We start from the raw sequence: 21,090 nt of genomic DNA, 5'->3' as shown, positions 1-21,090 counted from the left end.
AAGGAGAAGCAACCAAGTGCCCTTCCCAAGCAGCTGGGCTGGTGTATAATCCCATAGATTTGAAGGCAGGTCCGTACCCTTCCTGAGAGTTGAGCAGGTGTAAATCCCTCAGGAATTCAAGAGCAGGTAGTTGTGTGTCTCTCCCAACTGATGGTCAGGTGTCTCCCCTGGGGACTGAGAGTAAGTGGATACCATCACTCCTCATTCCCCTGTGTGCAAAAAGTAAGCTGGTTGGTATAAGCCATGCTTTGCAGGAGGAAGAAGTGTTAGGTAGGGCTCCACTGCCCACTTACCTAAAATCTTTCTGTGGGCTAAAGTGCATGCTTGCGCTGGGTGTGCTCAGAGCTCTATTCCTCCTTCTTATTCATGCCCATGAAGACTGCACTCACATAGCAAACTAGTCTCTTCTTCTCTTGCCCCTCTCCAGCTGGCCAGTTTTCTGGCATCTCTTCTCCTGAAATGTATCGTCAGACCCTGCTGGCTGGCTGCCGTTGTGTGGAGCTGGACTGCTGGAAGGGTCGTCCCCCAGATGAAGAGCCCATCATCACCCATGGATTCACCATGACAACTGAGATTCTCTTCAAGGTAGAGGATTGTCTCTACCGATTATTTGTCCTGATTTTCTACTGAATTCTGTCTCCTCTGGACTAAATGGATGAAATAGCAGAGAGATGGGCTGGGTGTATGGCTAGGTGAGCTCTATTCAACAGGAGAGCCCAATGTGTACGTTAATTGGGGGAAAGTAGGTAGATGGGGGAGAGTGGTGGGGCTGGCATATGGATGAGTCTAAATAAATTAGGTGAAATTCTTGTGAACAGTCAGCTAGAGAGACGAAAAGGTGGTTGCGTGGACAGAAAGGTGTATGGTTGAGTGGATGAGTGCCTACGGGCTGGAAGGGTGTGTAGGTGGATGGATGAGTGAGTAAATGAAGAGCTATGTGAGTTCAGACACACGGCAAGCACCAGGCATCTTTTCAGAAGACCAGGAGGTTGAAGAGAGAGACTTGCTATCTTCTGCAGGTTGATGTCTACAGCAGGTTTGTAATGTTCAATATTGGCACCGTGGGGGTTATTCCTTTTAACCTGTCCATGCCATGGGACCATATGATATGCCTCCAGCATAGTACCAGCCATCTGGGATGTTGTTCATACAGCTTCCCTCACTGTTCAGCTCAAAGGCTCCACAGGGAAAGGAGCCAGCCCCAGGGTCACACACCATTGTGTAGTTAACTTGCTCTTTGCTCTAGAGGATTTTGTTTTAGTGCATGTAATGACATATATTACAAAAACCCACACATGTTAAAAAATCGCAAGACTATACTCACTTCCCAGAGCTCAGATCCCACCAGCCAGAAGCCACATTTTAATAGCTCCCTTGTGCGTTCTCTGTGTCCCCCACCCCCAATTCTCCCAATTCATTATTACCAAGCCATATGAAAAAACAAACCCTTTCTCCTGTAGTGCACAGGTTCTTTGAGCTGCCTATAATATTCGGTGTTGGTAATTTCCCTAGCTAGCTCTTTTGGTAGCATGGTTGCTTTTGCATAGCAGTTCACTGTAGATAAGGCAAATCATACCACAACTGTGTATTACGGAAGCTATAATTGCACTGAGGGGTTCTGCTAAACCATGTGAAACTATTCCTCAGGATGGAATTATAGCCTGTTAACTCAGCATGAGCCATGTTTTTAGTTTATATAATACATAGATCCTCTTGTCTCCTGCTCCTTTCCTTCTCCAGCCCCCGTCCTTCTAATAGCATCTTTTGCCCCCACTCCTCCTCCTGAATTTGTAGCAGCTTCCTTTGACATGTCACTCAAATGACCCCCGGAAGTGGCACTGGAGCGTGCCTTCCTTAGAGAGAAACTGCTTGTTGAATCAGGGTTTCGAGGAAAGGGGGCAGTTGCACAGATTGAAGTCATTTGGCCACATTTAAACATGGCTTTATGCCACTGTCTTTTCAGGCTTACACCAGAGCTGAATTTGGCTCACTGGATATAACTGTAGTCTATGCGCTATATAATGCAGTCTACAATGGACTTGTATGATATCACTGAATGAATGGAGCAGGAGTATGCGTAGGCAGATAATTATACAGGGAAAAACTATGCTCTTGTAACCTGCCAATTAGCAACAATGGGAAAGAAAATAGAGAAAAGTTCATGGCAGTATAACAGGAGTCTGGGGAAAATAGTATTTTAACAAATAAATCAATAACGTTGAGAAAATTTCCATGATACCTAGTTCGTGCCCCGTGTAGCCGCGCTACACGGGGTTCGAACCAGCGGGGTTTTAAAAATGGCGGCGCCCCGCTTATGCAAATGAAGCCCGGGAAATTCAAATCCCAGGCTTCATTTGCAAGTGCGGTATGCCTACATTACCCCGCTAGTTCGAACTAGCGGGGTAGTGTAGACATACCCTATCAGATTTGGAAGTTGCCATGCTTTAGCAAAAAGCTTCAAAACACTTCAGCGTGAAAGTGCAGAGCTGGAATTCATATGCAAACTTGACACTATAAGATTGGGAGTGACTAGCTCACTACAAGAAGTAATTTCCCTCTTTTGGTATTCATACCTTCTCATCAATTGTTGGGAATGGGCCAATCCACCCTGATTGTATGGACTTTGTTAGTCCTGGTCCACTGCATAGTGATATAACACTCCCATCTTTGCATGTGTATATATACCAGCCAAACTGAAGTTTCTATTTCATGCATCTGAGGAAGAGGGTTCAAGCCCATGAAAGCTTATGTCCAAATAAATGAGTTGGTGCCACAGGACTCCTTGTTGTCTTTACACCATATTTAGTCTTCCTCTAGATGCAATTACTTTGAATTGCACCCATGTAACAAGGTATACACTGGCCCTCCTATGTCTTAAGCATCACCACTGAGTGTGAAGTATTCAGTGTAAAAGAACCTAAGGGAACCCAAGTTGTAATTCACATGCTGAGGGACCAGAAGGGCAGAGTGTGGGAAAAGGAGGTTTAGTCGTGTCTGGGCGAGTCTCTGGAAGTGATCAATTCAGAGATGTGAAAGCTGTGTGGCTATTCGGAATGAAATCTGTCTCAGGACACTATAATAATGTTGTCTGTCTCCTCTTGTTTAGGATGCCATTGAGGCCATAGCAGAAAGTGCTTTCAAAACCTCTCTCTACCCAGTGATCCTGTCCTTTGAAAACCATGTTGACTCGTGAGTATCCAGTGGTTGCTGGTGGGCTCATCTCTGGGGAACATGCATAAGAAAATTAATATTTTTGTTGTCTGAGAGGAAAGGCAGAGGCAAGCAGCTGCCTCCCAGTTGGCTATGGTTTCCCAAGGGCCTGAGCCTGGCAGTAGTAAGGTGAAGCACTGGAGTTGCAGTATTAGGAGTTTTTCTTGGAGGGACCAGAGATGGCTGATGCCAAAAGATCAGTTGAAAGGTGCAGAGTAAGTGAGAGAATTAAACCAGTGAATCCCATCCTGCCACCGCCATCCAACCTCCCTCAAAATCTATCATCTAACATCAGGGAGGGGATGGAGTAGGGCAGATGTTGTTAGTCCTAAAGCGGGGTTCCAGGGAGCCTGCGTGCGAGATCAGGATAAGCAGAGATTAGGATTAGCCCCTTGGGTGGGGTGCCAGCGTGTGCACGGTGGAGAAAGGTTGCTCACGCTCTTTTCCAGACTCAGTAGATTCATATCTCACTCTTGTTTTATCATATTATTCTTTAGGCCCAAGCAGCAAGCTAAGATGGCTGAGTACTGCAGAACCATATTTGGGGACATGCTGCTGACAGAGCCACTAGAAAAATATCCAGTGAGTGGAAGATGGGGGTGAACTTTTACTGGGGAGAGGGAATCGTACACACGGGTATCACTCTCTAGTGCAGCCTAGCTCAGCAACCTGTATGGAAACTCTGAGGATCCTTTTGTGGCAAGAGGGAGGAGGCTTATAAAGGCATTGAAGTCAGTGAGCCTGGAGATGGGCAGAGAGAAGAGAAATGGGGCTGGGTGCTGAGCAACTTGCTAAACTTTTCACCTTCAGGGCCACATTTTTTTAAACAAGAGACCTGATTCCGCTCTAAGTTAGACCTCTGGGATTATTCAGCTCTAGAATCTGACCCCACATGAGTTGCGCATGTGAATATATATGTGCAGAGATAGGCAGATGTAATACAGGAAGTTTCTGGGGGCACTGTTGAGAGGGTCAATTCAGGGCAAATAGCTTAGAGACAAGGCTGGGGGTCCTCCACTATAAGGTACACCAATCCAGTTAAAAAGAGCACATCTGTTTACCACACTGGCTAGCAAGAAAGCATACAAGCCATTTCCTTAGATACTCAAGTTCTCTTGTGCCATCACCAATACCACTCCCTACACAGATAAGACATTATTAAAACCAATTTTACCAAATCAAAAAAGGTTCTTCTGATCCCCAAGGACCAGCCACATTCCCAGGTCAATTTACATCTCAAGATCTTACCCTGAAAAGTATCCTTTATGATCTAAAATCTAAAGATTTAATCGTGAAAAGAAAGAAAAAGAGCTAACATTGTTATAGAAATCAAACAGCATACACTATTTGTAAAGTCTTGGTGCAGGCTTATAGCAAAGATGAAATAATCGTAATAGTCTTAAATCAGGTCTCTAGAATACATTTATTATTAGGATGGGTCATCAGTCCTTTGCCTGAAGCTTCAGTTCATAGCAAAGATGCTCCAGAAGTGAGAAGCTGGATTAAAGACAAAATGGAAGAAGCTCCAGGATCCTTTTTATATCCTTAGCCATGTGGCGTGACTCCCATTGTTCCCTGTGGAAAAATACAGCTACAAAATGGAGTTCATTACATGAGCAAGTCATCTGTCCATTCATGACTCAGTACTTTTCAGGCAGCAGCCATTGGTCCCGTGCTGGTCTGAATGTTCACAGAAACACTTATCAGATGTGGTTTGGCACCTCTCAGGGCCCATTGCCAGTCAAGTAGTTCTAGTCACTTGACTAGCAAACCTGTCCAAGTCTCCTGTTGATATCTCCTAGAAGCAAACATTTGAAATACAAGTACAGAGCCAATATACATAACTTCAAGTACAAAAATGATACATGTATTTGCACAGTACAAACAGAATCAGCAAATCATAAGCTTTCAATAGATACCTCACTTGACCCACTTTACATAAGATTTGGTACAAATATACAACTGTGGTTGCAACAATGCTTTGTATGTTCACATTACAATCCAATAATATCACATCAGGTAAGTAAAATATGCAGGTGCATTCACAGACAGTGGAGTGCATGTCCACATAAGTGATTGCACATAAAATTTTCATGTACAAATCATATTACCTTTTTTGTAACCCCCATGCACATTAGTATTGCTGTGCCATAAATAAACATGGTACTTTGCAGAAAATTTTAAAAACATCAGTGTCTCAAAGTGCTTACAGTTCACAGTAAAGCAAGACACCATGAAGGATGGGATGTTGGGGTGCTGGATGGTGGGCAGTGCCTATAGCAATAGGTACAAACATGCAGTACCTCTTGGGGATGAATCATGATAGGCAGACAAGATAGAGCACCTGAAAATCATTTGTTAGTTGGATGGATACACAGGGACATTTGAGCATCCTTTCAGTGGTACTGGATGCAGAGAGAAGTGTGGCTGGAAGCAAGCGTGGTACAAGCAAACACCAAGATGAAAAAAGTGTGGGCTGTAGGAAAAGAAAGGTATAAAAACAGAGTAGGGCGCCAAAGTAAAATTGGCAGCCAGATGGCAAAGATACAGGAGATGACTGGCTACGTAAGCAAATGGGTGGATACAGATACAGAGGGTGCAGACAGGGCAGTGTGCAGGCAGACAGATGAGTGGAGATGTTCACAGATACTGATGGACAGCTGAGTGTTTGAGCTCTGCCTCTTGGTAGGGGAAATTTAATAAGGTCTTTCCTCTGTTACAGCTGAAGCCAGGTGTCCCTTTGCCAAGCCCTCAGGATCTCTTAGGGAAAATCCTGATTAAGAACAAAAAGAACCAATCTGTGTCTGAGGACAGGCGGGACTCTTTGAAGAAAGACAGGAATGAAGCTACTGACCAGCCTGTCCCTATGGATGGTGATGATACCGGTACAATATGAAGTGGGAAAGAGGATTTATTCAGCTCCGATGGGATGGCCTGGCCTTTTGGAGAAGGTCCAAACCTGCCCAGTGTTATTTCTAGAGATCTAATCTCATACATAAGCTCAGGCACATCAGAGTGGAGGGTAACAGGGATCAGCTCTGCAGAATAGAATTACATTTTCAGACATGTTATAGTGCTAATAACAACACTGGAGCCTTAAAGGATCATGTTACTAATACACTGGCTATCTGCCAGCTGTTTTTTCTCCTGAGATGCACTGCTGCATATATACTGGCTGTTGATCTGACTCTCTGGCCCTTGATTCCTGTCCTACATTGTCATTGAGTAGCTCTATGGAATCCAGCAAATTACACCATGACATATTTTCCTAAGCATGAATGTTTTGGAAGCCTCCCCCAGATTTTTTCATCTCTTCTGAGTCTTATACTTGGAGACCTCAAGACAGAACAAGTGAAATTTCAGCCCATGTAGTCTCTATGCTCCTGTCACACTAGACTAGAGGTAGAGAGGGCTGCAAGAATGCAAGAACAGCTCCTTTGAAGAATAGCTAGGAGTAAAGAGCTACAGTAAATCCACTTCCAGATTTGTCCCATTAGGCATGACCCTGATGGAAAAGTGGAATTAAAGTCCACTCATGGAAGCAGCCTATGAAGGGAGGCTGGAGACTTTGGGGATACAGCCAACTTAGTTTCTGATACTGTTATTTGGGGCTAAGGAGACCAGTAAGAGGATGAACTGAATTATTTGAGAGCACCAACCCAGAATGGTGCTTCTCCATATTCAGCTGCAGTTGTACAGGTACAGACCCCTTTCTTGTTCCCATGTTGACACTGGGAGGGATTTCCATTCAGAAAAAAGGAATGTTTCCATTGCTAGTGGAAACAGCACTAGAGGATGTGTTGGCAATCTTTCCTGCTATTCTGTCTAAATGTGCTGCTGGGGCGCACTGTGTATGCTTAGTCTGGGCAGGTGATGTGACTGAAGAGGACCCAGAGGAAGAGGAGGAGGAATCTGGAAACTTGGATGAAGAACAGATTAAAAAGATGCAGTCAGATGAGGTAGTGTCACTGATCATTCCACTTTTGGCTCATTTGCCTGTTCTGAATAGTGATCCTATCCCAACTTATTGTGGGGTCCAGTCACATGAGTTAATCTAAGTTCCCCCTTCACCTGTCCTCACTGGGCTTGAGAGTCCAAGCTCTACCTCAAATCGCGACCTCAAAGCAACGTCTACACAGTTGCTATTAGTGTGCTCGTGTGAGCACTGCTAGCACAAGTCTAGCCTGGGGCTGGAACGCTTGCTTCCAGATCTAGTGTAGCCATAACCTTAGAGACTCAAATGTGAGTGTGTTGTTTTTCTGGGAGATGTCTCTTCATCTGCTTATCCTCATTTTGTTTAGGGCACTGCTGGCTTAGAAGTGACAGCTTACGAGGAAATGTCCAGCCTGGTCAATTACATCCAGCCCATCAAATTTGACTCCTTTGATATCTCAACAGGTAAGAAGGATTCTTGTCTTTTCACTATTCTAAATGTTTTCATTGAAGCAGCTGGTATGAAATTTCACGCATTGAAAATCTCCCGCTATTTTGACTGCAGCTGTATTTGAAGATACTTTGTTGCCCCCAAAGCATCTTCTTTTACCCTCCTTGCTGTCTCTTACACATCCCTGTTTGTAGTCAACAGGTCAAATTCTGCTCTTTTACTCTAGTGAAAATCCACAACAATGCCACTGCTATTCATGGAATTATTATGGTGTAAATGGGAGCAGAATTTAGTTCAGCCTGTATCAGTATATGTGACTGGTCTTTGAGTGGGGATTCCCCCTGCTGAGTAAGCTGAGAAAGCTGTATACCTGTAACCTCATTACAACAGACAGACCAAGTTAATCAGATTCTCAAACCTGGACCAGTTTTCAGTGAACTGGGCTGATTCATGGTGTCAGTGAAAAACTTGATAAAATGCAGAGCTTTTCATTGAGCTTTGCTATCAGTGTTTGGCTTCACTTGAACATATAACTCTAAGGGGAAACAACTCCTTAACTGGCATCAAGTAAATAATTTATCTTTTCCACATCTCTACTATATGAGGCCTCTGTGTCTGGGAGATTATAATGTGTGGTTTGGAAACAAAATGAAGGACTGTAAACTGTTGCTATATGTTTTCTATAAAAGGGTGAACTTCTTATCATCCCTCCCTTTTTGAAACTGATCCTCTGGATTTGTTCATTTGCCATCCCTGTCCCAGTAAACCCAATCCAAATCCCAACAACTCCAATAAACCTTTATGAGTCCTTCCTCCAACCCCATTTCAGAGGTGGCAGTGCCTGGTTGGAGGTGTCTTGATCTTATAACAGGCTGCACAGGGAAAGGTATGGGTGGGTCCATGAGGAAAGAGACAGGCTGGGTATTTCTTGGTCTGAGGCCCAGCATGAATGTGGAATGCTTTGATTGTGGTACTTGGCAGAGTGTGAGATGAGGTGCTGGGAGTGCCTGTCTTTCAAACATTTTCCTGTTTCGTATTTCCAGAGCAGAACCGAAGTTATGTCATCTCCTCCTTCACTGAAATGAAGGCTTATGATCTACTGACCAAATCTCCTGTGCAATTTGTAGAGTATCCTTTTTGCTAGAAGAGCTCTTAGGCAGCTGATGCATTTTAATTGGACTATTACTCCCTGTCATATAGTATCATTCTGGTGAGATGTATGACAATGTTGCATAGACCTTTGAATAAGATAGAGACAGCACAGCTTACTTTGAGGCTCAGAACCTTGTTAGCTTTTATTCACAATCTATGGAAAGTACCAAGTACATAGAGAACTCAGACGTGGTAATATTACCAGGGGAACATGTAGGTCTTACTGGTCACAGGGCTTCCTGATAAGATGCCTGCTGCCTTCTAGCAGGCACAGTCAGACATACCAAAGGCTTGTTGTTAAACATGGAGCACACCATGTTATATAGGGAGGCAGGAGGAATGGGGTTCTTGCTTTGATAACAAATCCTACAGCATCTTGTGTTTATAACACTGGATGTCACCCAGCATCCAGCAGCCATTTCAGACATAAAAGCTCATAATCTGGCACTGGGAGGTAGTCCCAGCACACACATGCATGGGCCATTTCAGACCTGTTTCCTATGAAGTAACTGCAGATATAACAAGCGACAGATGAGCAGGATTTACCCCAAGGGCACCCGGATGGACTCCTCCAACTACATGCCTCAGATGTTCTGGAATGTCGGCTGTCAGATGGTGGCCTTAAACTTCCAGACAATGGGTGAGTTGCAAGCTGTCCCATGCTTATGGGTGGGGTTGTTGCTTTTATTACACCTGCTCTTATTTCTCCTCTTTTCCTTACTGGGAATTCCCAGTGTTACCAGGTACCTCTGAACAAACATGCTAGCCGTTAGCACTACCCTTGACTTGTCAAATTCTGCCTCCACATGGAGAATAGTGATAGTGTCATTCATGTTAAAATTCGACACTCTCCAAAGAGGATTGAACAAACACTTGAACTATCTTACCCATTATCAAGATAGCTTCCCCAATTATCACCTCTAATACCATTAACTCACAAACATCCCACTCTCTCCACCTCTAATATCATCAATTCACAGACACTTACCTTCCTTCCTTCCCCCCCCCCCGCATTCCCCTCCTGTTCTGTAATGTGATTTGTCCTTTTCATATGTGTTCATTTTTTTAATTGTATCCTTTGGTATATATGGTTGTGATTATTTTCTTCCACTATTTGATCTGAGGAAGTGGGTCTGGCCCACGAAAGCTCATCATCTAATAAACCATCTTGTTAGTCTTTAAAGTGCTACATAGTCCTGCATTTTGCTTCTGCCTCCACATGGAGATCTCTGTTTCCAGCTGAGCATCTCATTTGCAGACAGAGCCTTTTTCAATAGCACTAACTGGATGATCCTGCACTACAATACCTGTGAACTCCACCCTCCCATGCTATACTATCCATGCAGTCAGTATCTGCAGAAATCATCTTAGAAAAGCCTAATTTGATTTTTCAGGTAGTGTGTGGAGTGCAATGGTTAACAGGCTGTGGGAGGCACAGATACCCCTAAGCCACACATGCTGCTGGTAGGCAGCATGCCCAACTAGGCACCTCCATGAAGAGGTCCTTCCCTCTGCCAGACTCTAGCATTTTCCCTACCTGCTACTGTTTCAAATGTTGATCTTTGGTGGGCAGGAAAGGGCTTCAGGGCTCCTCCTTCCCATGTCCTCTTCAGGACTGCAGGGTGAGAAGGTGTGGTGGAAGGGCCACTATCTGACTGTCTCTCTTACACACAACACACATGCACGAGTGAGTGTATAGGAGAGAGGCAAGATGTTGAAGCTACACAAATTCAGACTGGAAATAAAGTGCGAATTTGGAACTGTGAGGATAACTAGCCACTGGAAGAGTTTACCAAGGATTAGGGTGGATTCTCCAGCATTGGCAAATGTAGATCATGATTAGGTGTTTTTCTAAAAGACATGCTCTAGTTCAAAGAATTATTATTTGGGAGAAGGTCTCTGGCCTGTGCTGCGCAAGAATTGGACTAGATGATCACAATGGTCCCTTCCAGCCTTGGGATCTATAGATGGGAGGGGGAAAAGGAAAGTGGAAGAGAGGGGAAGTAAAAATGACAGTGGGAGAGACTGATGGAAAGGGGATCACACTGTGTATAGGGCATAAAAAGAATAAGGAGCAGAGTAAGTGAATGGCGAAGGAAGGAGAAGAAGGCAGACATTAACAGGGGAACAGAGTGAGAGAGGTTAGAAATGGGAGCAGGAGAGCTCAGGTGAATATTCATTTGACACACAGAAAAGCAGGAGTACTACAGGGAAGGTTCAATACCTAATTCTGCCACTGATTCACTGTGTGACCTGAGCAAGCCACTTAAACAGATGGGGAAACTGAGGCAAGGAGGTTAACATCTGCTATGGTACTTTTTCCAAGAGGATAGCAGGAAAATGTGGATGAAAGTTGCAACAAAGATACAGTCACTACAGCTCCTTGATACATACAGACCTTGCTGCTGCACTCTCACAGAAATTCCTCTCTGTGTCTTGCTGTCTCTCTCCTTCAGATGTCCCCATGCAACAGAACATGGCCCTCTTTGAGTTCAATGGCCAAAGCGGCTACCTTCTCAAACATGAATTCATGAGGCGTCCAGACAAGCAGTTCGACCCTTTTTCTGTGGACCGCATTGATGTGGTGGTAGCAAGCACCCTGTCGATAACGGCAAGTATAAGCCACTTGTAGTCCAATGGCCTGGGTGCTTACCCAGCTGTGCAGGTGGTGTGGGTTCTACTCCTTCTGCAGCTTCCATAGAAGGGATTTGAGCAGCTGTCTCTGAAATGACTGTTCAGTTGCTGGTCCAAGAGGTGGTCTGCCTGGTGTTTGCCACCGCATCCTGTTCTGCAGCAGTTCCACTTTAATTCTATCATGGAGAGTCACGAGAATAACAAGCAGCCTTGTGCAGTCTAGCAGTTTGGGTGTGTGCTTAACATGTATAAGCTTAGGGTTCAAATCCCCCTTTATTTTTACAGAGAAGGGATTTGGACTTTCATCTCTTACTTCAAGAGACTGGCCTAAGTGGTGGGCTAGGCGCTATTCTAATCTGAGGCCTCTCTTGTTCTTTTCTGCTGAATCTGCTCCACTGTCAGTACATACTCATTGGGCCAAAGCCCAAATAAACAGCCTTATGTAGCTTACTGGATGGGTATGTGCCCAGCAGGTGGGAAGTTGGCGGTCACATCCCCTTGTTGATCTCTAACCTTTCAATTGAACCACAGGCACCCTATGAGTCTCGTTGTAGTCCAGGGCTTTGCGTGTTTGCCCCTTGAACAGTGCAGTCCTGAGAAGGGATTTGAACATTGATCTCTTACTTCTCAAATGAATGGCCTAATTGCTGGCCTGGTAAGAGGTGAGGGCTCCTTCAGACTCTTCTGTTGGTGGCTGGTCAGAATCAGTAAATATGAAATGAGAATTGGGCCACTCAATTATTGTGACTCCCTCTGTGTCCCTGTGGTTTGAGTCCCTACCCAAGAGGTGCTGGTTCAAATCCCCTTTCTGCTTGTTGAGAAATGAGTGGCTGTGTGATCTATTACCATCAAGTGTTTCACTTTAATTATATATTAACCAGGGCACAGCAAGCCTCCAAAGCCTTATGTGGTATGGGGGCTAGAACCCTTACTTAGGGTGTTAGTACCCCTGGATCAAATCCTTGTTCCAGGTAGGAGGCCAGGTAGGATGGCCTCTAGTGTGTGGGAGCATAACCGTATAGCTGGTCAAGAGGCCATTTGCAGCCTTTAATTAAAGAGGAAATTGCTGCTGAGCAGTAACACCTCCCCCCCCCCCAAACACTTTTGTCCACCATGATCAGGATACAGGTCCAGCTTGTGGCAGCCCCCAAGGCACTCCCCTGTTCTTTTGAGGGATATGAAATGGGGACCCCCCCCCCACCTCCTGAGGAGAGTGCCTGGTGAACAGTCTCTGTCTGAATCCCCTTCCCGTCCTAAGAAGACAACAGCCTCTTGAGATAGAAGATTCAAATAAAGATGGCCCATCAGAAAGGACAGTCACCTTAGAGACAGCAAATCCCCATGCAAACCCCTACTGAACAGGAAGCTGGGGGATTTGAACCAGGATCTCCTACAACCCAAGCAAGTATTATACTAACCAGAGAGTGAGGGTCATGAGTGAAGCTGCTGCTTATGGAGGCAAGCTCCACCCCTGCACTACCCAGGCTCCTTTGTCTCCCTCTTCTCTCTGCTCACCCATTCCAGCCAAATCTGTGAATCCAAATGTAGCAAATGACACGCTCCATTTTCTTTAGAAATACATTTCAGAAGAGTGGGATTTTCTTCAAATGTTTTCCGTCGCATGCCAGGTTGTGCAAACTAGATATGCAGAAGATACCTAATGAAAAGCACTAAAATTGGGAATAAAGAAGTCAGGTTTTTTTTATATACCATGAATTTTGTCATACATTTATTTGCAAAAACTCTGTAGTAAGGACCTGCTGAATATAACATTAAATATTATAGAATTCATGATGTTTTAGAGTTCTTCTCTGTTTTAGAGTTTCTATTTTAAACATACTCTTAAGCCTTCATAACGTAATCATTCCAGATTACTACATGTTTAACTCACTGAAACAAAGACATTATTTTAAATTAATCAGTCAGAACAGTTTAGGGTGTTCATAACAAAGTTCGCTGCTTTTAAAAAAATGGAAAATTTGTTATAAAAAATAACACAAAATAAATTTGTTGTGTTAATGAAATGTCACTTTATGTTAAAACATATTTCAAAAGATTTTAGGCATAACAAAGGATTTTATATCTTAATAAGAGATATTGATGTTGGTGGAGGGTTCTCTTAAAACTAGTTCATGAAATAGTGAGAAGTAAAAGGGAAACTCATTTGTTTAGCTATCTGTAAGAAAAGGAATGTTGTCCCTTTAAGTTCTCTCTTCAGTAGGGGGTGTGAAAAGGGAATAGGAACAGAAAGAATAGGACAATTTTGGAAGCAAGTTTTATACTATAGTAATTAAAATGTGTATTTTAGAGAAGGATGGTCTTTTGAAGAATTTATTTAAAAAAAAATCCTATATATCTGAATATCCAAGCATTTAAGGCTAAAGCTAAATACACAGTTTGTACCTCAGATTGAGAGGTGTGATTTTATAATCTTCAGCAACAAACTAATGAACTGTTTAAAGCAAATTTTAAACTAAGGTCCTGTAGACATGCACAACTGTTCCTATCAGTAAATTCAGAAGTCCAGTGGTACCTGAGAGACTAACAAATATCTATATATATATTTAGTATCATGAACTTTCATGGGCAAAAGCCACTTCTTCAGATGAGATGACCATATAAATATATATTTATTACTCTCTCAGATGCTACAGGACTACTTGCTTTTAAAGTTACAGACTAACATGGCTACCCCCTGAGACTTTTAAGCATGCCTGTTAAAACATTAAATGGTTACATTACCACTTCATGGCTCTTTCATAGGTTCAATGTTATGCTAATAGGTCTGGCAAGCTGGAAAGCTTTTCACTTTTAAGTTAACAGATCCACTTTGAGGGAAGAATCACCAGTCTGCCAGCAGCAAGAGCCTGCTGTGGGAGCATTTAGGGATGGTCAGAATAGGGATAAGAAGAGGGGACGGGTTGAGCATTAAGACCCAGGGAAGACATTGCTTCCCCTTGCCTCATATGTGCGGCCCATGGTTACTACGGCAACTCCTAGGCCTTTCAGTGTTTAAAATTAATCACAAACACATGAAAATAAAAATTTAGCAACTGTCACATTGAATAATCCAGGGTCGTGGTAATGGAGAGAGAAGATTATGGGAGAAGCACTAAAGCAAAGAGCACAGGGGAAGGGAAAGCAGAACAAGACAAGCATGAAATAGGGAATGATTGGGCTGGAGGACAGCAGTGACCAAGAAAAAAGAGGAAACAGGCAACAGAAGTGGTATAGGAGCTGGAGAGGATTATAATAGCGGTTGCTAGGTTTTTTTCCTGTTTGTTCTTAGATCCTTTCTGGCCAGTTCCTCTCAGAGCGCAGTGTGAAGACATATGCAGAAGTGGAACTTTTTGGTTTGCCAGGAGACCCAAAACGTAAATACAGAACCAAGCTGACATCAAGTGCCAATTCCATCAATCCTGTATGGAAGGAGGAAGCATTTGTTTTTGAAAAGGTAACAACACTTAATGGTAACTCAGATAATGGGCTGCTAAAGAGCCGAGTAACCATGAGCATTTTCCTTGGGGATGCCACGGCCACATGAAAGACGCCTTCTTAGATTCATAAAGCTCTCCTGTGGGGATTTCAAGGACCACAAGTTTCTCTACTGATGAAGAATCACTGGTGACCCTTTTTGAGCATCCCAAAGGCCAAAGCACTCCTTGGCTGTGCCTACATTCGAGTAGGAATAAGGGATCTTCCGGAAAAGGGCTTATTTTCCGGAGAATCGCGTCTACACGGGCGCTTTTCTCCGGCAAAAACCCCGAGCCGGAAAAAAGCGGCAGCCATGTAAATGCAAATGCCGCGGGGGATATTTAAATCCCCCGCGGATTTGCAATTCCGAAGTGTCTCATTAGCATCCCTTTTCCGGAAAGGGACACCAATGTAGACACAGCCCTTGTGAACATTTTAAACTGAATTTGCCAATCAAATAAGCCTTGGAAATCTCTAGCCATGAGGAAACAGAAAAGATTATAGTAAATGTGCCCATCTTGTTGCATCACAGATGTTTTAGGGACAAATAGAGACAGAGTCTCATTTGAGTCAGATCCTAGGATGCATACAACTTGCCCTAGAATTTACTTGTTGCTACTATTTCAGCTGTGGGGTTAAAAGTCATAACAGCAAGAGCATAATAATACTTCACACTTTCCTACAGCTTTACATGTTCACCTTCACAATACATTTGTGAAAGCAATGGACGTTTTCACCAGCTCATTGTGCAAGGTGGGTATTATCTCCTTTTTCAGGATGGTTCTGAGACACAGATACGTGATGTGACAAGCCCAAAGCCAAGATTAAACTTCAGAAATGCCTGATTCCCAGTCTGGAGGTCATTCTTCTAAACTCTGGTGTCACAAAGCATCTCTTATTAAGCAGTGGGGGGGGGGGGGGGAGAGAGTTCTCCCTGTATTACTGGTTCTTGGATTTATATTTTTTCTTAACACCAATAACCTGTTAGGAGTTATAGCAAGGCACCTGGGACTTGAGCTGTTGTGTTTTTCTCCCTAGATTATGATGCCAGAGTTGGCTTCTCTCAGAATTGTGGCTTTGGAGGAAGGAGGAAAGTTCATTGGTCATCGCATCATTCCCATTATTGCTGTGCATTCAGGTAAAGTGAAACCTTGCTGTGCAAACTTCTTCACTGTCCTTCATCACCCCCCTTTACTGGCCTGTACTGAGTTTGCTGTGCAGCACAGTATTAACTGGAGCTATGCTAAGGTTTGGCGTTAAGGAAATGAACCTGTGTGCTGATGGAGTTTTTGGGATGTAGCAGTGATAGAAGCTGTGGTTCAAAGTGCATCCTCTTTCTGGGGATGAAGGGAGATGGTATGTTCCCCTCTCTTGCAGTCACTGTTGCATTCCATTGTGTTGTGTTTGAGGGATTCAAGCAGCAGAGCCCCTCCAAGCTCATTTCACTGGAACTTTTGTGTAACCCATAATTTCCAGTTATGAGTGCTTTCCCTTTATCTACTTTATCACTCACACACTGCTGCTGTGTTTCCTCGTCGGACTGGGGGCAAGAGGTGGGAGGGATGCCCTCACTTACTTGTTCCTGTTTTCTATCATCAGGCTATCACCATGTTTGCCTTCGCAGTGAGAGTAACATGCCACTCACTATGCCCTCCCTCTTTGTGTACCTGGAGATGAAGGACTATGTCCCTGACACCTGGGCAGGTAATTTACTTGGACTGCCTGATGTGGTTTGTCCTCTCCTGACTCTAACCTGCTGGTACTCTGAAATTGCCAGAGAAAATGACTGCATCTCTGTTTGTAGGTTGGGATTGTTTTAGTTACCTAGTGTGTCAGACTGGAAATCTCACTCAGAGGTGATGGTGGAGCTGCTCTCAGTTTGGAAGAGAATGTGCATACAGAGACAGGAGGGGAGTGTGGCTGGCAGTCTCTTCAAGCACACCTCCTACTTGTTTACCATTCTGGTTCTGCCACAGCCTACAGGTCCCACCAGTCATTTCATAAGCAGTTCTTTCAATTCAAAATACCTCCCACCCCAGTCAAGGCACTTTGTGCAGGCTGAGAAGAGAACCCAGTGGGCCAGTCAAAGGCCAACAGAAATGCTGTGAGGAATAACATGAAACAGTCTTACATGATTCTCTTCATCCTGTCATTTGTTCCAGCCTTTCTGCAAATGTGTGTTCTTCTTATCACCAAAGAGAAGGAAACCCCAAGGCCCTTTGCTTTCCAGTGTCTTCTGATTTAGAAAAATCTTTAAACAGTCTTTGCCATCTGAGACTTAACTTCTTACGTCCAGCCATGCATGTGCCCTGGTGCCAAGCAGCGTTCCTTTTTGTTAACTTTCTCCAGTTGTTCATACTGAGCCCCTTGCTCCTAGCCATTCCCAAGGAGACGTGGCTGAGCTTTTACCTCCCTGGCAGCTCTCCTTGTTTTATGTCACCTTCAAAGCCTCCATGCCCATTTGGGAGTAAGAGTTCATTAATCAGCCACAGGGGTACCCCCTTTCAGGTTAAATTGGCTCCCATGAGGAGTCAATCACTAGTGATAAGGCTGGTCCCATTTCCCCTTTTAAAGGTACCATGCAGATTGTGGCCAGGAGGGATCCCATTGTGGGATCCCCTGGGATGCTCTCTGACTTAGAAATGGGATGCATAAACAGCAGTGAGGTATAGAGTTGTCCCAGGAATGAGTGAGGAGAGTAGAAATCCCTCTCTTAAGAACCAACAGGGGAACTTCCACTTAGTCATGTACAAAGATTTGCAGAACTCAGCAGTTTCACTCTGCAGACATTTGTGCAGACATTTCCATTGGTTCTGAATCATACATCAGCTCAGGAATGGATTTACACAAAACTGGGCAGAGGTTGGATCAGAAAGTTTGCACAGTTTAGTAAACCTTTCACCATTCTTAGCATAAGCATCATATTTGAGAGCATCACTTGGTTTTCAACCTGAGTGCAAACACTTTGCACAGCTCTAGTTAGTGCTGAAGTGCAGAGAGAGACAAATGGGAAAACGGCATTCCCAGACACAGAGAAAATAGAATTGCAGTGTCTCCCTGTAACTTGTAGGGAATGTTCTCACTAACATGAGGCTGAGGTGAAAAGACAGCAGGGTGGGAAAGGACCCATCCAAGAGAAGGCTAAAACAGAATGGAATCACATCCTGGTACCGGGAAAGGGAACAGGGGATTTATTCAGGACGCAGTATCTCCGTCAGGCAGTTAGTGTGAGACTCACTATTCACAGAAATAAAATGTGAGTGACAGAGAAAGGGAAAATCTGATGAGTCCACTGACTATCTGGATCTGTTCTTTGTTTCCAGATCTGACTGCTGCTCTATCCAACCCCATTAAGTTCTTTAATATCCAGGAGAAGAGATCAGTGAAACTAAAAGAGAACTCTGCAGAGGTGAGTGTTCCTACACATTCTGCAGTGTGCTTTGTGGGTTCAGTTTCAAACGATTCAGGATGCTTGTCCTAATGCTTCTTCACCCTGTTAGGAGGCTTCTTCACCCTGTTAGGAGCAATGAGAGAGTGTGGCAGTAGTTCAGTCTTTGACAGGTGGAAGGGTATTCACTGTCTGTTTCCGAAAATCTTGTCTAATTCCTTGAGGCTATAGATAGTTGCTGCACCAGGAGTTATATAGATGACATAAACCACCAAAGGGGAGCTTGCCTTGTGTCAGGAAAGTCACACACACAGGTCAAAGCTAAGCAGACTTTGGCATTGAGATCTTGGGAGACTTCATTGTTTAAATGGAAAGCACTGTACTGTTTCCCTCACCGGCTTTGCTCAGAGGTATTGATTGGCCTCTCCATTGCCACTTCTGTTTCTTGGGTCTGTTTTGCAGAAGCATTGATTCACATTTGATCTTTGTTTTAGAGGCCTGACATGCAGAAGAACCTTACGGAAGCTCAAACCAATGGAATACCACATTCTACCAGGAGCTTTAGTTTGCCTCTTCCAAATGGACCTGAAGGTAAAGTAGGCAGATGTGGGAGGAACTCAAAGAATAAAGAGGGAGATGTACATTGCTTCAGCGTTGAAAGAAGAAAGTCTTGGATTTTTGCCCTAGGGGCTGGTAATGGGATCAGCCCATTCACTTCTAGGTCAATTGTTTAAATTCTGGTCTTGATCAATACTGAACAAAAGTTACTATTCAGTTGCTCTTTGGTGGGAGTGTGAGTATGGGTGGGTGTGTAAAACAAGTGGGTGACTTCACTCCATTTCTAAGCAGAAAATATTATACAAAAAATCATTGTCACAATCAGCACAGTTGATAATCTCAATAAACAAACCAAGATCCAATGAGCATGGAACAGAACAAAAATTTACCCTTGAGGTAAGAGCTCCATGTCTGAGTTGGGACATACATGTGAAGCAGTATGGATGAAGATTACATTGCCATTTCTTACACTGAACTTTTCCTGTATTGTGAATAAATAGGGGAAGTTACTTCCCAACATTGACAACGCAGCACCTTTCACCAGCACTATAGTCAAAAGATGATAACATTATGGAAAGCAGCAGAGATAAGTTTAGAAGAGAAACACAGCTGATGGGGAGATGGTTCACATTGTAAATTACTATCAGGCACTCAAGAAATTTCTGTAGATTAATAAACACCAGCCTGCACACCCTTTTCTCCTTACAGTCAGATATCCAGACCTGGGGAAGGGTTTCTAGATAAAAACTATTCCTATACCACCATTCAAGTCTATGCCACCCCAGTCATCTGAAATGATAAGTCTCACAATGACCAAGTGACTAGGAATGGTGAATTACAGCCATTGAGAGCTGCAGGCAGGCTGTGCCTGCCGTCAACATCAGTAAAATATCTGGTGGCCCACCAGCAGATTATCCTGATGGGCCACATGCTGAAGGTTGCCAATCCCTTGTCTAAGAAGCCCACTGACTTCAGCTGAATTACTCCTGATAATGTTAGTGATATGAAGAGAATCTCTCCCGAAGGTCCTAGTGAACAGTAGTTTATGAGGTGGTTTGAGCAGACTAAATTAGTATGTAAGCACCTAGATTGTTGTTCCTAGCAGTTAGTGCACTTTTGTAATGATTTCAGTTAGAAATTCCAAATAACTCCCTTGATCTTGGTGCAGGTAAGTATTTCACATCCAGGTAGAAATGCCACCTGTTTGATCTTGAATGACTTGCAAGATCTGACAGTCCTGGAATTTTGAGGCTATCCCAATCCTCCCCAACTTTGGGGGCAGGAAATGTGGCTTGATGGATTGAAGAGATGACTTGGTTCTAGTCGGTAATATTTCCTTGTTCCTTATCTCTACATTATTTTTGTAATTTTTATGAGGTCCTGATTGCCTCCTTTGAGGTTCTGGGTGCCTCCAGTCCCACTGAAGCCATGTTGCGGACACTCTCTACCTGGCAAGAGTGAACTTACTGAAGTTCTGTTTCACTGTATCTGTTGAGTGCAGATGAATGTTAGGCATCCGATTGATCAGCTCAGCTAATTTCCGAGCTCTTTCTGAGACTTGTTGCAACTTCTGGGTGTAATGCTTCCCACATAACAGCAAAAAGGGCAGCAAGGGTACTTGATGCAGGAATATTTTCTTGCCCTCTCACAACACCCCTTCTTTCAGTGTAAGCATGTCAGCAATAAGGGAAATGGTGTAGAACCCCAACTCTCCATTCTCCACTGCTCCATTTTCAGCACAGAAGTAGGGTATGAATAACAATTTCCTTTGTGGTTTCAGGAGCTATGGGCCTGGGAAAGGAAGAAACTATAAAAGAAATTGCAAAAGAAATTGCAGGTAATTACACCAATATTACTCTAAAGGGAGAAGGGATATAAAGATAACTTTAAGCCACTTTTGTGACTCCACTATCATCGGCCAACTGGAGCCCATTTTGTTGTCCTGCATAAGTTAGAGTAACTTTAGGGCTGCTCTAATTTGTTCTCTGCTGCCTGTGATCCCAAGGGGACATCGTAGCAGCTGCGAATAGCTGAAGCACAGCAACATTTCAGCCATGTTCTAATGCAGGGATGGGAAATAATTTTTTATAGGGGGCCACTCTAAGAATTTGGAAAGTGGTCAAGGGCTGCATTCTTCCATGTTGTTAATGGAGGAGGTATGGGGTCTGGAATGGAGGTTGTGTGCAAAAGGGAGCTACTGAAAAGGATTGGGGTGCAGGAGCAGGTGTGGGGTCTGGGAGGGAATTTGGGTGAAGGAGGCAGTTGTGACCTGGGGCAGGGATTTAGGATC

General features: G+C 43.8%; 1 protein-coding gene and 1 long non-coding RNA gene across 2 annotated transcripts in view; one reads left to right on the top strand and one right to left on the bottom strand.

The window, feature by feature from the left end:
• The window catches only part of PLCB2 (phospholipase C beta 2), a 79,288-nt gene that overhangs the window by 40,872 nt on the left and 17,326 nt on the right, over positions 1-21,090 (top strand). The window contains exons 11-25 of the mRNA XM_006128653.5: positions 428-585; positions 3,107-3,189; positions 3,708-3,792; positions 5,933-6,095; positions 7,072-7,169; positions 7,512-7,608; positions 8,638-8,722; positions 9,262-9,386; positions 11,203-11,357; positions 14,670-14,834; positions 15,893-15,992; positions 16,454-16,558; positions 18,178-18,263; positions 18,737-18,833; positions 20,581-20,637. Of these exons, the coding sequence (XP_006128715.3) occupies positions 428-585; positions 3,107-3,189; positions 3,708-3,792; positions 5,933-6,095; positions 7,072-7,169; positions 7,512-7,608; positions 8,638-8,722; positions 9,262-9,386; positions 11,203-11,357; positions 14,670-14,834; positions 15,893-15,992; positions 16,454-16,558; positions 18,178-18,263; positions 18,737-18,833; positions 20,581-20,637 (1,659 nt within the window). The remainder of the gene's footprint in view (positions 1-427; positions 586-3,106; positions 3,190-3,707; positions 3,793-5,932; positions 6,096-7,071; positions 7,170-7,511; positions 7,609-8,637; positions 8,723-9,261; positions 9,387-11,202; positions 11,358-14,669; positions 14,835-15,892; positions 15,993-16,453; positions 16,559-18,177; positions 18,264-18,736; positions 18,834-20,580; positions 20,638-21,090) is intronic.
• On the bottom strand, positions 4,615-11,208 carry LOC149524330 (uncharacterized). Its single transcript, XR_016349658.1, has 2 exons — positions 9,960-11,208; positions 4,615-9,546 (listed from the first exon to the last, which is right to left on the bottom strand). It is a non-coding gene; the product is annotated as an uncharacterized LOC149524330 (long non-coding RNA).

Source organism: Pelodiscus sinensis, chromosome 5 (genome assembly GCF_052426305.1).
Source record: "Pelodiscus sinensis isolate ZL-2025 chromosome 5, ASM5242630v1, whole genome shotgun sequence".
In the NCBI taxonomy this organism is placed as follows: Eukaryota; Metazoa; Chordata; order Testudines; family Trionychidae; genus Pelodiscus; species Pelodiscus sinensis.
Note: the sequence above shows the minus strand (reverse complement) of the source record. Positions and strands in the feature narration are given on the sequence as shown.